The following is a 15,775-nucleotide window of genomic DNA, read 5'->3' on the forward strand; positions in this document are numbered from 1 at the left end:
AAAGTCAACATTTGTAAGCAATTACTCTACATTCATATCTGAATATGCCACCTCACCCTATGGCTAGATCAAGAAATGACTATGGCATCCCTGACATCAGAATGTGATAACTGCAGGCAAATGTTGATTTTTTTAAAAATGATAACCACTGCAGCACCATATTTATGTCCATGATCATACAAAGAACTACATTTATTTCAGTTTTAGACCCTCAGCTGGTAGAAATCAATGTAGCTCCAATGAAGTTGGTGGAGCTATGCCAATTTACAGCTGATGAGCATCTGATCATCTGAGTAGGGTTATTTGACTCTCACACTGCATATGAGTATTTGAGTGTGCGGTGGTTTAGCCATTGAATTGTACATAGTAATAAATTATTAAAATGAAAGACTCATTTTGAAAACTTTTACACTGTTCTGTAACTTTAAAATATGTAGTTTAAAGATAAACTTTGAAAATCAATAACATCAATAAGGACCAGATCCTTTTCACATTAAAGAGACAGAGCAAATCGAGATGATAATTATTATAATTAGACTTCATTATTAATATTAGAAAACATACCAATGGAGGTGAGCAGGATATTTTTTCATGGAAGTTATAAAGTCTTCCCTCTTGAAAGTTTTATTTTATGCATGTAAAATGATCATCTCATGTCCTGATTCAATTAAGTTTAAGCACATATCAAACCTTAAACATGTGGGTAGTCCCATTCACATCAAGCCTTAGATGCAAGCAAGTTAAACAAAGTTTTTTGTTAAATGAAGATTGTAAAATAAGTTAAGTGCTGGGGGTTATTTGTTTACTTTAAATAAATGAAAAGTTTTCCAAAGCGGAGTGAACCAAATATCCACATGTATCCTTCATAAAAAGAAAAGGTGTTAGGAAGTTGATAATTCAGGAGACTAATAATGGGTAGAAGATCCTGTTCCCTCTAAGTCACCAGTTATGGGGTTTGTCTTCACCCCAAAGTTTTACTATTTATACCCATATAGTTATAGTGGTATAGTCAAACCAGTATATCTCTCTGTGCCGACATTCTTATTCTGAAATAAAAATGGCCTTTTTTCAGTACAGTTTATATGCCACATAAAGTAAACTGAAAAAGCCCCTCTTATTCCAGAATAAGTGGGTCTACACAGGGGGCTATTCCAATATATTTATAGCTATTTAAATTAACACCTTAGTGTATACCAGTATAACTTTCCCATATAGACAAGCCCTAAATCTAGCCCAGGACAGTAGCAAGTGAACACTGTTGCTACCTGGTGGCTGATAAGTGGCCTATCTGACATGAGTTTAGTAGGCTCAGTCAAGTTCCTAGCTATATGTAGCACAACTGAAAATAATTGTTACCTTAGGTGACATTCTCAACAAAGATGTCAAGCACTGAGTGTGTGGGGAGGAAGACTGACCTACCCTTTTACCTCAAAAAAGGTTTGAAGCATGTTGATGAGGCAGTATAGGGAGATTTCTATTATATGGATAAAGAGACTTTGGTTTTCTGGGCAGTCTGATCTTCATTTTTCAAGAGTACTCCATTCCCTACAAATAAATCAGTTAAATAATATAAAAAGAAAAGGTCAGGTATAAGTGCTATAAACAGCCAATTAAAATAACGAAGGGAATTTCCTTTTAGTTTGAGTAACTTGAATAAAGTGCTTAAAATGACCTCTTCCAAACCAGAGGACAGTACAGAGAAAAAAATTAAGCCTTATTCATAAGTTAAAGTGCAAATCCCATGGTTGATTAGAGATATGGTCTGTTTGAAATAGTTACAGTTTCAGACTTCCTCTTCTACTATCAGCGGGTGGAGACCAACATAATCCAATTAATTGTAATTCCCTTTTGTGGCACTGGGAAAGTGGTGAATGATACTGTAAATCCATTGAAGTCTTATCTTTGGACAGATAATCCAAATGGATTCACATTATGAAACTAGTAACAGCTCTTTATAAAGTTCTGATGAACAGAATTGTTTTCGGCTTTACTGAACAAAAGATAAATTCTATACAAAATAAAAGATTCTGTCCTTGACTTTTATACATGGGATATACAAATACCTGACCACTGTGTCAGAACAGCTTTTCCTGTTGGCTTGTGGCATAAATCAATTTCATAAAGCTCACATATATGAAGCTATGTTCCTGACTTTCTGCAAACCTGGGTCTGAATCCTGCAAAGACTTGCTCATACAAATAATGCTTACTCGTGTGAGAAGCCCCACGTAAATCAGTGGAACTACTCATGTGAGTTAAATTTTGTAGAATCGAGCACCTAATTTTATTTTCTCCTAATAGATCAAAGTAAACTAATGATCCATAGGTAAAATATTCTATATACCAATACGTATGTGAAGTTTTTCTTTAAAGTACTGTAGCTGGAAAAGAGGAATTGCTTAACTTTAGTTCAGGTATCAATCTGTCTTGATGTTGATCATCCATTGCCCATGGAAGAAGTTATGATCTTTATTGTTTTCTTGTTTTGACCTCCTTTGATTATCAAAACTCATTAATCAAGGAATAAACAGATTGTTTCTGGAATCTGGAAGGAATTTCCTCCCCATGCCTAATCCTAGTAATATAATTGACTATGTGCACCAAGTAGCTTGGACATTTGTTTGGTTGGTTTTTGTCTTCCTATGAAACATTAGAGATTAACGACATCTAGAGATGGGATACTGGACTTAATGAGCAAGTAGTCCGATCCAGTATCTCACATCTTGTGTTTCTTGATTCCTTTACGTATTTGTGATCCCCTAGTTATAACAGGATAGTTATAACAAACCTGATTTCACATCTAGCCTATTGAAATTGTTTATGTAATGAATAAATTAACAATTTTTGTGGGAAAACAGTAAGCCATTTGTTGAGTTTAAATCTAATGGTGTAGCTAGAAAAATTACTTTTCCCTTTTTTTCTTTAATCAAATTATTACAGTTTAATCCCAAGAATTTTTTACCCTTTGGGGTACAGTATGTGTGAAGTAATTTATGACCCTTGGATCACAAGCAGACAGTGAATTACATTTTGAATAAATCTGCCAAATATTGCAAAACATTGTGCATAGAATTTTAGGCCATAAATGGCCTTTGACAAGATGGAAATAGAAGCAGTGTTAGAAGCAGTGAAAAAGGGAGGGAATTGAAGAACTATATGTCAGAATCCCAAAAAACTCTGCTTTAATAGTACAATCCATTTAAAAATGACACGGAATATAGAGATATTTTTCAAGCATGGAGTTGAACAAAGAGACACTGTCTCATCCTCAATCTTCATTTCCTTTTTGTGCAAGATCTCGAAAAACCTTAAATAAGAACAATGTAGAGTATTAGCCACCTCCAATTTGCGATAGTGTTGTCATCTATGCTGAAGTACCTAAAGAAATTATCAAAGACCTGAACATAAAAGGGTGACTGTATGAACTGTAAATTTATACCACAATTGTGTTTACTACACAGTTACAGAAACCAAAAAGATGGCAACGAATTGGAAGCTGGGAAGGGGGATATTTACCCTGGCTAATTTATACTATACTGTATTAAATCAGAATGATTAGGGGAAGGGAAGAAATAAAGCTGCATAGAAAGTCTTCGGATGGTAACATATATAATGAAAAGCAAGCTACCTATATAAGAAATAATTTGTCACCTGTGTCCTACAATCCAGGATGTATGGTAGACTGTTGTTAGCATTTACCAAGAAAATTGAATGAAATCAAATAGTTGAGATTTAGGAATAAGGAATACATATGTTTGGTGCAGAATAATGGAGACAGTTGGGAGAACAAACAAAAAGAGCAAAGCAACATGAAGGGTGCTTGAAGACTATGAAATTAAAGTTGCCATGTCACAAAAAGAAATGTCCACTTGCAAGAAGACATTTTCTTCCGAGCTGCATAAGAACAAATATCATCGTTATTTCTCATGCCTCTTATTTGTGTGGGCTATATAAAGTCTGTGATCCAGGTTCTGCCTTACATCTGAGCTTTGTTTAGTGTAGGGAAGGGTGATAGTTGTCAGGATTCTGTAATTTGGTAAGTGCTGGCACTGGCATAAGTAGAGCAGCCTCATAGCTATGCTAACTTCTATCATTGGGGTATATTCTCCAAGGCAGCGGTTCTCAACCTGTTGTCCATGGACCCCCAGGGTGCTGCAATGGTGCTGGAGTGGAAGCAAGAATCTTGCCCTGTGGGCTTAGTATACTCAGATTATACAGCTGACAGACTGGAAGTAGGTTATGATATCTGATCCTACTTGTGGTTAATTTATGGTAGTATGTTTTATGATAATTCTTAACATATTTTAATTGTATGTTTGAGGACAAATATTTGATATATAAAATGACTATTCTTCCAGTATATAATAGTGGATTCAGTTTATTTTTCTGACTTTTTAAGTATTTGTAAATATAATGCAATTTATTACTGTAATTATTATTTCAAGTTATTAATGGTTGTGCTGCAACAAATAACACCAACATCTAACTCTTAAAATGGTATTTGGAGAGAAGGACAGAGAAGAATATGGTAATGATAAAGCTTGTTTTTGCATAATAATTGCAGTCTTCATTTCGGGTCACTATATATTTTTATGCTTCCAGTTATTTACACAAACTGATAAAGTGGTAACATATTTGATGTAGTGGAATCACCAGCTGACCATGTCGCAAAACTTTTGAACTACTTTTAATGTTTTCATGGTGTACTGTTTCTGAGCTGCTTGTAATTTTTTTTGGCTATATTGGATCTCTGTCCTCAGAAACAATGAACATCCCCGTGTGACTCCATGGACTTCTGTGAAGTTACTCTGAGGATGAATATGGTTCAGTGTATCCAAGTATAGAAATCCTATTTCTTTCTGGCACACATTAAGATTTAAGTTAGCAGCACTGGGTTGTTCCAACTTGCCCTCAGGTCAGTGAATTGTCATTTCAGAGAACTGGAATAAACAACACCATTAACACACATTAAAATGTTTTGCTTTTTAGTTACAGTTGCTCAGTAATTTGCACCTAAACACCATGATAAAGGGCAAACTAGTAATACAGAGATACATACGTAGGTTATTTGCTTGGCCTTTTATCCATATATCATCTATTTACATCAAATGCTGTAAAGTGAAGGCTTCAATTTTCCATTAAGAGGCCCTTCTTTTGAACTGGTGGAGACTTACACAGTAGTGTAGTAAATGCTGTTTTTGTTTTACTGATTGGATCCATGAAGATGTGTCAACAATAAAGTTTGGTGAATTAAGTAAAAAGCTATTCATGAATATTTTACATCCTTCCTGCGCCCCTGTGGACACCCAGAGTGGAAACTATATACATGAACATATTACCAATACAACCCAGTGATTTACTTCACTGGTATTTCCCTCTTCTTTCATCTGCTTGAAAAGTCCTGGAAGAGAAAGATAAGATAGGACTGTGCAAATCTAGACAATAGGCCACTTTGAGCCTATAGAAGGGGAGAGGAGAAAGAATCATGCAGGTTGGACAGAAGTATCACAAAGGAGGAGAAAACTTTGTTGGTCTGCATGGGATGGGTATTCCATACAGTATGCTCTAAGGTTCAGTCTTAGTTCAGATAAATGTCTGAATGTTTGGATGCTTATTTAAATTGAAACTCCAAAACTTTTGATATTTTCCATCACTTCTTTACAATGCAGTGTCATCACTTTAAAAAGACAGACAGCTGGTTGCTTCCTTATTCCTGACAGGGTTGATGAGATCCCACCATTACAGGGGTTTTACCAAAGGCAGTTTCATCTTTAATGGGGCACGTTTTTGTCATTTTTAACATGCATTTATGTTGTCAATCAAGCTAACACAAATTAAAACAAAACAAGCATCCTACCAATCCTGAGGATGTTCAGACCCAATGTGAAAAGGAATAGTAGGGCCTTGCACCTAGTCTATGGTCAGGTGATACAGCATTGCTTTGTGGCCAGGGATCTCATGCAGCTTACCCCAGACTAAGCTGTCCTGTGTAGATACTTTGTTATGCTGTTGTTAAGTGAGTGATCAGAAAAGTGTCTCCAAAAGAACCTGTCCACACAAAAATGGTGGAAAGGATATTAAGGGGGAGGCCATTTGTTGAAGAACTGTCCTTTCTCTCCTTCTCCGTTGCCATGGGAGAGGGCTTTATTTTGTCTTGGGGCTCCATTTTGGAGTTCTCAGCTGGAAGATATCTATTGGGTCACGTTGGCCCACAGTTTCCCTGGCTTTTAGTCACCTGGGGAGGAATCCACAAATGACATGGAATGGGTAAGACATTGCACTTCCTCAGCACCCAGATAAGGGAGGGAATGTGGGCCTTTGTAAATGTGACAGTGCAAGGCTTTCCCTGAGGGGAAATAATAAAAATAATATACGTATTTAATATCAAAAGGAGCCATTTCAAGATGACAAACTGTAGGCTCCTTCTTTCGAGAAGGTATTTTTGAAAACAGCTTTGAACAGGAGCTTAAGTTCTGCTCTTGTTCTTTCTTTACAAACAGTATAATTCCAGTTATCCAACTTCCAGATATCCAAAAATCCTAGTTATTTGAATCTACAGTGTGTCCCCAATGTAGCCCTATGTTAATTAATAGCACTTCCAGTTATCCAAGTTCCCAGTTGTCTGAAAGTTTCAGATTTCTCACAGGCCAGTCAGATAACCGATAATGTACTGTTGTTTTGTTGTTTTGGTATTTTGTTTCCCACAAAAATAAACAAATGGCTATTTTGAATGCCCCCAATTAGCATAATAAAAAGAGATGCTATCTTGGAAATGGTTTGGAATAAGATATTCCAGCTCTCGAGAAACGTCTGTCCACACTCCAACACACCTTTTTTAGTATTCCATGGTAGCAGTGTAGAACAATGATCCCCAATGCACCATGAGAAACTGACCTGACCTCTAACTGTGAGACATTAATTTTCTCCCAATCTGTCTCTGTTCCTCCCCTTTGACCCTGTCACTTCCCGCTGCCACCTTATGTATTTGCCCTTGATCCTTTCTCCTAACCTCTCTTTAATTTCTTTTTCCCTAACTTGTTCTTTTCCCCTTCTAACCATCGTTTGTCCTATTCCTCATCCTTCTTCATATTTTCTCTTGCTCTTTTTGTCCTCCACTTTTCTCCCCTCTCTTTCTTATTTTAACCAATTCCAGGTCCCCTGTTTTTAAATTGTGATCCACACTCCTTTCCCTTCTTTTTTAACACATAACAGATCACCAGTTAGCGGTGGAACTATTGCACTGATTACACTAAATGAGGTGGATTCAGTGGCAAAAGACCCTCATGAAGGGTACACACACCTATGGGCCAGATTCTGATATCTGTATTCACATTGGACTGTCCCTTACTCTGGGAGTGATCCCAGTGAAATGAATGGGACAATTTGCAGAAAGAACTACAGCCTATTGTGGCCCTATGGGATTTACTAGCAATGTGGCATAACAGCAAGATATGACCAGTAAAATGGTCTAAAAAAAAGGATGCTTCACAAAATAAAGAACACTTGAGAGGAGGGCTCAAAGGATCACTACTCTTTTCCAGAGACAGATCCGTATGCAAGATAGTACATCCTCTAAAGGAATATGATCCTCTTTAAAACGTGGGTCTTAATACTGTCCAGATTATTTTATTTAATTTTTCAATCGATCTTTCCATGGATTTTTTTTTCCTTTTTGAGGAGGAGACCCTTATGGTGCACATCAGTCACCCACATGTGAACACATATTTGTTTGCACTGTAACTAATACAAGAAAAAAAATTAAATGATATACTACTGAGGAAGTTGATTTAAAAAAATAACAAAATCATTAAAGCCCACACTCCCCTCATGAATTTAAAACAAATGTAACATTTTTTCCCCTAAAAGCTTTGATGGGGCCCCTCTAACTTTCTTCTTTTCACTTTGTCACTTCTTATTCTTAGCATTATATTAGCATAATATTTTTGTGAGGCTCCTTAGGGGTGTTTATGTCCGTATCGGCAATAAAATGGTATAATATGGCAATTAGTATAATGGCAATGGTATAATCTGGGGAAATAATCAAATGCTTTTTAAAAGCAGCAATTTTAGGGCATGATTCTATGAGGTGTTAAGCATCCTCCATTACCAAGGAAATCAGCTACCATATTTATGTACTCTGGATCCAGATCTCTCCAAATCCAAATCTAAAACACTCACTGACTCCACTAGGAGTTGTGGCTGAGTAAACTCTATAGGATCAGGCTCTTTGTTTAAATTGAAATGCATTTCAAATGTATATATCTTCTAGGTCTGAATAGGGCCCCATCACCACAGTATATGAGTGACTGCAACCAGTAGGAACAGAATTAAAAAGTTACATTGAATGGACTGATATTTTCTTTTTAATTTGTTTTTTACTGTGTAATATTTTTACTTGACATTTGTCCCTTCTAGCAAACATTTTTTTAAAAAAATCTCTTATTGCTAGAGGGTAAAGTGACACTCTTTGCTTTCAAGAGGATACATTCCTAACAGAGGTTTCAGAGTAGAAGCCGTGTTAGTCTGTATTCGCAAAAAGAAAAGGAGTACTTGTGGCACCTTAGAGACTAACAAATTTATTTGAGCATAAGCTTTCATGAGCTACAGCTCACTACATTGGATGTATTGAGTGGAAAATACACGTTCCCTTGAAGAGCTGGAAATGGTGCAAAATCTGGGAAGATAAGTCTCCGTAAAGCCTTAGAAGCAGAGCATTTCTCATTAGACATTTAAGACAAATGCATGGCAAAAACAAAGGGTTTTTTAAGGTTTCTACTTAAAGTTCTGTGCAGAGCTACAGTACTTATACATTTTCTAAATGTGTTTTAAGCAATAAGTTGTACAACATTTTTAGAACATGTGTTAAGCTATTTCTCTAAGAATGAAGCTCTTAACAAAACATAAGCACTCTGCATGAGATCTTAGCAGCAAAGTGCTTAAAAGATAAAGTAAGAATTGGTACCATGGGAAGAACACCAGCTGTAGAGCACACAGGTCCATTATGAGAAGTATGGTAGTGGGTAGGGAGAAAATGATTTAATCAGGAGTAAAACCAATTTTATTATAAGGACACGCAGGGGGTGTGGCACCATAGTGAGAGGGACATTTCAAAATATCTGACAGATTTCAACAATGTGAAAACCCACCCTGTTCTTTAAAGTGACAGTAAACTCCATTAGGTCTCTTTTTTTGATGCTATTGTGAACAGTTGACTGTTTAAAGCTGGCCTGCTAAGATGCCGTTGATCTATTTCAATGGTCTGTGGCAAAATAAAAGGCTAATTGTTGAAATACAATCAATCAAATATGATCTTGTGGTCTAAACAAGGTCCCTTCTGCTAATTCATTTCAGATCATTATTTTTATGATCTAGGTAAGAATTTGAAGTTTTTAAAAAAAGAAGAGAGAAAAGGAAAGTAAAAACCCATGTGATAAACACAAGTTTCACTGTTTCAACTTCATTGACACACATTACTATAAATTGAGGCATGGGAGCATTAATTTATTTGTGGACACCTTCTGAGTCCAATATTTCATAAAACATTTATTAACATTTATAGAGAAACACAAAGAAATGTGCATCCTGAAGTTGAACTTCTGCCCAAAAGCAAATTCTCTGTAGAGAAAAACCATTAGAAGAACTGAAATTAATGGTGTCCAGGTTTTTCCATTATTTTGTATAAAGAATGGAATGATAAAAATGATGTTAAAGTTGGGTAAACAGGATGGACTTGAGTCCAACTGAACTGCTAAACACCCAATTTCAATGAACTTTGGTATAGCTTGCCAGGATTATGTTGTTTTGATTTTGTTTGATCGTTTTCATGATTGTCTCTTGATTTGAACACAGACTAAAACTTGTCTAAAAGTTAAAATCACACCACACATTTTAAAAAGCCAAATCCATTTTTGGGATAGCAGAACTTCCAGAGAATATGTGTCCTTTTAATTGTAAGGGGTATTTACACTTTCACAGAGTTTTATATGGATTATGATTCTGTTGTTTATTGTGTTCTAATAACACCAGACTTTTATAACAAGAAGACAAAATAGAATAATAATCATCCAATCTTTCTTTGTTTTTATTAGAAACTTTATTTTAGCATTTAGTTTCTTTTATATTTAAATTCCTCAGTTCAGTCAAGCTTCAAAAGAAAACATTTTTGTTGTTTGCAAAAACAGTTTTGGAAGCACTTGTGGTTTGTCTTTAGTGTGTTATCATTTTTGACAGCTTTGCATAGCCTAGGTAGTCCAACAGGGGGTCTGTCTAATATTGTTGCTGGGCAAATCTTCCTCCCAGAGATGAAAACCAAACAAAATATTTTTGAAGCAGTAAGAAGGAATTAATATCCTTTCTCTCACAGTACTCTATTCCTTGCTGACATTGCATTCAAACAAAAAAGGAGAAAAGTGTTACTCATTATTCCCTTGTACATAGCAAGGCTAACACATGTAAAGCAATAACTCATTTTCTATTGCCATGTTTAGCATATGTCTCCTGTTGGCTCAGCAAGGCCTTTAGGCCGGTCCCTTGAGCCGGCCATCATTGGCAACTCTTAGCCCCTCGGCCTCAAAACCAAATAGCTTTGAATCATGTTGCGCTGTGATGCTAATTTTCATACTGAAGCATTATGGGAATAAATGTATCTGACATACTGTGTCAATGGTACTGTCTCTTTGTATCTCTTGTTTTTTTGTCAGCTGCATTCCTACAGATGGTATTCCATTCAAAATGTGCTCTTGCTACCAAAAAAAAACCACACACACGCACACACACACATGCACAGCACCAAACCTCTAGGTGCAGAAGGCTGTTAACGGTTGCTGATGATAGTAGGCAAACATTAACATAATAATTAGTGTCTTGTAATTGTTTCATTAAAACCAGTTGTTCCATTTCTCCTCGTGTTTTCCCAGAAGAGAAGCTGAATTTGGACGACAGCCAGTGGGAGGACATCCACGTTGTCACCGGAGCACTCAAGATGTTTTTCAGAGAGCTGCCTGAGCCACTGTTCCCATACTGCTTCTTTGAACAGTTTTTGGAGGCAATAAGTAAGTACATCACATACAGTAGTAGCAGCTAGTGAAATAGCCTATCAGTTAAAAATAATCAACCAAAAAAAAAAAGGGAAGTACAGAGGCATCTCTGACATGATTTACCTTCCATTAACCCTGATCCTGTGCTTTTATTGGTTTTGATTGTCTTTTATATCTTAAAATATTTTATTATCAAACTGGAAAAATAACTATTATCTATGTACAAATTTTAAATATGCAATTTATCTTAAATGGGTAAGAGAAATTGACTAAAGGAATAAAATGTTCATATTTTGTCTCATTTCACTGGAGACATTCTAGGCTGATAATTTGTGTACCTCCAACCACAGTACTTTAGTTCAGGACCAATATTTGTGAATTACAAAAGCATCTACTCATGTTTTGAGGGGAAAGTTCAGCAGTATGTATCCAGAATGAGATGCACATTTCAGGTTGCACCAGGTTGCATACTGTGTCTTACAATGATCATATGTATAATGCAACAGTATTTGTGATATTTTATTTTTCATACCTCTTATTAATTTTGTTTAAAAAATAACTGCAAGCAGAACCAGTATTTTCAAAACACAAAGCAACTTCTGGTACATAGAGCTGGGGGTTGTATTCTACCAACACTTCTCTAAATTTAATATCTTAGAGTTCACTTTGTAAACTGTGACAGCTTGGGGGGGAAATTGCCTGCTAAACAATCTGAGTTGGGGCTTGCTTTTTCTTTCTTTCTTTCTTTCTTTCTTTCTTTCTTTCTTTCTTTCTTTCTTTCTTTCTTTCTTTCTTTCTTTCTTTCTTTCTTTCTTTCTTTCCCTTTAAAAAAAGCTTGTAAGCCTAACAGGAGCTTAAATAAAGCCCAATAAAGAAAAATCTCCAGGAAAAACAATACAGCACTTAGGGATCTGTTCTCCAAATGACGCTCACGCATAACTGCCATTACCGTTAATGAGAGTTGTGCGCGCGCACACATCCGTCAGAGAATATGGAAACCTTAATGTGCTGTTTAATTTGATTTTATGTTCATAAGAGTGTTTAGGTTCAACTAAAGCTCTTCATGACTAGCATCAGATATAATGAAGTTGAATAAATCTCTCAAAATCCTTCTCTTCCCCTCTCGGCTACTTAAAGATATCCTGTAGTTAAATATACAATGCAAAGAAAATGCACCATGTAAAAGTTCACTTTCAGAGGCTCAATTCATGGCCCCCCATCATCTTCTTTCATAGCACAAGAAAAATAGGACTAAAGAGTGTCTTCTGGGGTATGATCCAGTCACATCTCACAGTCTCTGTAATGCTCAAAGAGGAAAAAAAATAAAATATACCCATTTCCTTATTGTGTTCAGCTTCAGTTTCTGTGCTGCATTGGAATGAAGAGAAGTTCCTTTGGAGTACTGACGTTCCAATATGCACTTCAAGTGGTGCCCCATCTACCTGCTATATCCTCTTGAAGTGCTGGATCTTTGGTGCTTCAAGAGGATATAGTAGATACATGGGGCTCTACCTGATGTGCATTTTGCTTCACATCCCATTTACTTTATGCCACAGTCAAGTATTTCATACATATTCTCTGCCTTTAATCTCTTTTTCTTTCTGATGTGCAGACTCCCCCTCATAATACTGCTCTTTTGGGGTTAAATCTAGGCTTTCTTCATCCTTATCCCTACCCCTTGCAGTCCTGTGTTTGTACTTCAGCTGAGTCAGAAGAAAACAAAATCACATTCCGAAGCACATTATCATGATTCCATGATCTCATCCTTCACGTTATCTTATGGTCTCACCCTTTGTGTTAGCCTTCACATGCGAAATATTCTGTTGGCTCATTTTTGCCATCTCTTATTGATGAAAATAACAGGTAACTAGCAATAAATGTGTGCATTAATATTTGAAAGCTTGTCACACACACACCCTACTAGCACAGTTGCCAACTTTCACACGAGTAAACAAGCACCCCGATTTTCACAATAAGCCAAAAATCAAGCTAATCCCATTTCAAAACAAGGCCAAATCAAGCCAATCCCTAAGAACCTCAATGCTCTACGTGACTAGAGCCCAACGGCATGCAGTGTGGGACTGTGGTGGGCCCACTGTGCACTCCTGACTCTCTCCCCCCATTGCCCGTGCTTGTTGGGAGCCGATAAAAAAAAAAAGAAGCAACAAGCTTCAAGCCAAACCAGCTACAAGCCAAAAACTAGTGAACAAGCAACTCACAAGCCAATTAAGCCAAAAACAAGCCCAATTTCTGCATTTTTTCCATGGGTTTGGCATCTGTCTGTCTGTCTACTAGTGCATTAATATTAATGTATGAGAAATTAATGTTTCTGCTCTTTTAACTATTATTAATTCTTGTTATGATTCTGAAAGCTGCTATACACATTGATAGACAAATGAACAGATGTTTATGAAGGGGTTTTAAGACAGTTTATTTCTAAGAATAAAATACTAGCAGTCTGATAAAAACATTATTTGCTATTATTTGTAATCCTTGGTCCTTATTGCTTCCTTTGTTACACCTCAGGATGATTTCTAGCTAATCCATCCATCTAATATAATCTATTATATTTATTCAATCAATCTATATATCTGGCCCCTACAACCATAGTATCTGTCCCTCCATATGCTTTTGATTAGCTAGAAATCACCTTAACAATTTACAAAACAACCTGCATGGAACCTTTTTATTGTTTTTAGACTTAGAGTCAGGTGTTTATGTGGTGTGAATGGAGGGGTGTCTTTTTTGTTCTTTTAATAATCCATTTGATAATACAGGGGCCCTTTCATGATACCACTGAAATCAATTACAAAACTCTCATTGACTTCAGTGAGAACGAGGTGAGACCAAACCCTTGACACTGCCCCTGTCTGGCTAGTTTGCATTGCTCAGTAAACACTAAGCAGATAGAAAGCTGCCTTAAGTGAGTATTGTGGGATTCCCCTGCTGTAGATGAGTCCCCTGGGTGGTGTAAAGATGAGCTAGCTGGGTCTATGTCACTGATGCCTAGTTTCCATCAGGGCGTATTTCCAAAGCACAGCACACTCTGGTGATCCTGGACCAGCAGAGCAGCCATAATGGGTCCTTACTATGGCCTTGTCTACACTGCCAGGTTACAGCGCTGCAACTTTCTCGCTCGGGGTGTGAAAAAACACACCCCTGAGCACTGCAAGTTTCAGCACTGTAACGTGGCAGTGTAGACAGTGCACGTCCCAGCGCTGGTAGCTATTCCCCTTGTGGGGATGGGTTTTTTAGAGCACCAGGAGAGCTCTCTCCCAGCACTGGTGCCATGACAACACAGCCACGTTAATGCGCTGCCGTGGCAGTGCTTTAACAATGCTAGTGAAGACATGCCCTAAATTACAGAAGAGGACAAAACAATCCTAGGATTAAAGGACAAAAGGTAATTTAGAGCTACCCCACCCCACCATCGAACCTTGGGTTCTGCACTGAGCACTAATTAGATCCATGTATTTGGTGAGGAAGATGAAGTAGTCTAAAATCCTGTTATTTGTAATAGTTGGGAATAATCAAGAAGCAGGGCATTTCCTGAGGATTTAGCCTGCTAGGTAGGAGAAGTTAATTCCCAGGAACTTTCATGCTATCCTTATGCTAATGCTATTTTAAGCATTAAATGAAAAGTAACTTACACAATAAGCCTATGGATATTTTTTCCCCCGGATGATGTAGTTTCATTTGGCTTCAGTTGGTATGTAGATAGCTCCAGAAAATTACTACACTGTGTATTAGTCAGTCAGATTGCTTGAATCATCTCTCAACATTCCATTCCCCCTTATAAACAAACTTAGAAATGGCCATAACATTAAAAGTTAATTCAGGGAAATCATACAGTGTTGCTTGCCCTGGTGAATGTGGGTAATCACTACCCCTATGAAGTATATTTGAAGATTTACAAACAGTAAGGAGTGGAAGATCACAAGGCCTCGGCCAATGAATACTCTACCTTATCAAGTCCTGGGCATTAGATACACAAATATTTCTGGAACTCTGCCTGCACATCACAAGCATGTCACTATGGGTAAACATGTATATCTGTGATGTAAGTACAACAATGCTAATATAAGGTTATGTTCTGCCACATTTACATTAAGTAGCACCTTAATCCCTGAGTAGCCCCATAGATTTGAATAAGATTGATGCAACATAAAATTCTGCTTACCATGAGCAGGGATGACAGAATCTGGACCAAAGTCTGAATGTTTAATCACCTCTGTCACTGGATCTAATTTGTATTGCCTTCTGCCATTCCACTCTAGTCACTGACAGTGCAAAAGAAATCCACTAGGGTTAAGCTATTTGCTAGCAGCACACAGATTTTTAATGGGTAGTTAACTTGCCCTGTGTAAAAGTATAAGGGAGAAGACATAGAAAAGTGTATTTTGTCCTTTGCCTTTGGTCATGTGGTATAATGATTCACCTTCATTGTATAGCCCAAAATAATGAGTTCAAATCTAGAAATATTTGTTATCATGCCTACTGCCTGGTATCATTTCAGGTGAAGAATACTATACTCAGATCCTTATGAGAGGAGAAAAGCTGCATGGACATTAACGTGTCAAAGTGTAGCTCTGTAGTTTAATCAGTATCTATGTGGGGGAGGATAGTCCAGTGATTAGGCCACTAGCTTAGAACTTAGTAGACCTGAATGCAAGCTCTGTGGGCCAGGAGGAAAGAATGAATCTATAACCTAGAGGTTAGTGCACTCGCCTGGAAGACCTC

General features: G+C 37.0%; 1 protein-coding gene across 3 annotated transcripts in view; it reads left to right on the forward strand.

The window, feature by feature from the left end:
• Positions 1-15,775, forward strand: part of ARHGAP15 (Rho GTPase activating protein 15) — a 450,542-nt gene that overhangs the window by 354,785 nt on the left and 79,982 nt on the right. For all 3 annotated transcript variants that reach the window (XM_038422842.2, XM_043505082.1, XM_043505081.1), the window contains one exon: positions 10,916-11,050. In XM_038422842.2, the coding sequence (XP_038278770.1) occupies positions 10,916-11,050 (135 nt within the window). The remainder of the gene's footprint in view (positions 1-10,915; positions 11,051-15,775) is intronic.

Source organism: Dermochelys coriacea, chromosome 11 (genome assembly GCF_009764565.3).
Source record: "Dermochelys coriacea isolate rDerCor1 chromosome 11, rDerCor1.pri.v4, whole genome shotgun sequence".
Taxonomy (NCBI): Eukaryota; Metazoa; Chordata; order Testudines; family Dermochelyidae; genus Dermochelys; species Dermochelys coriacea.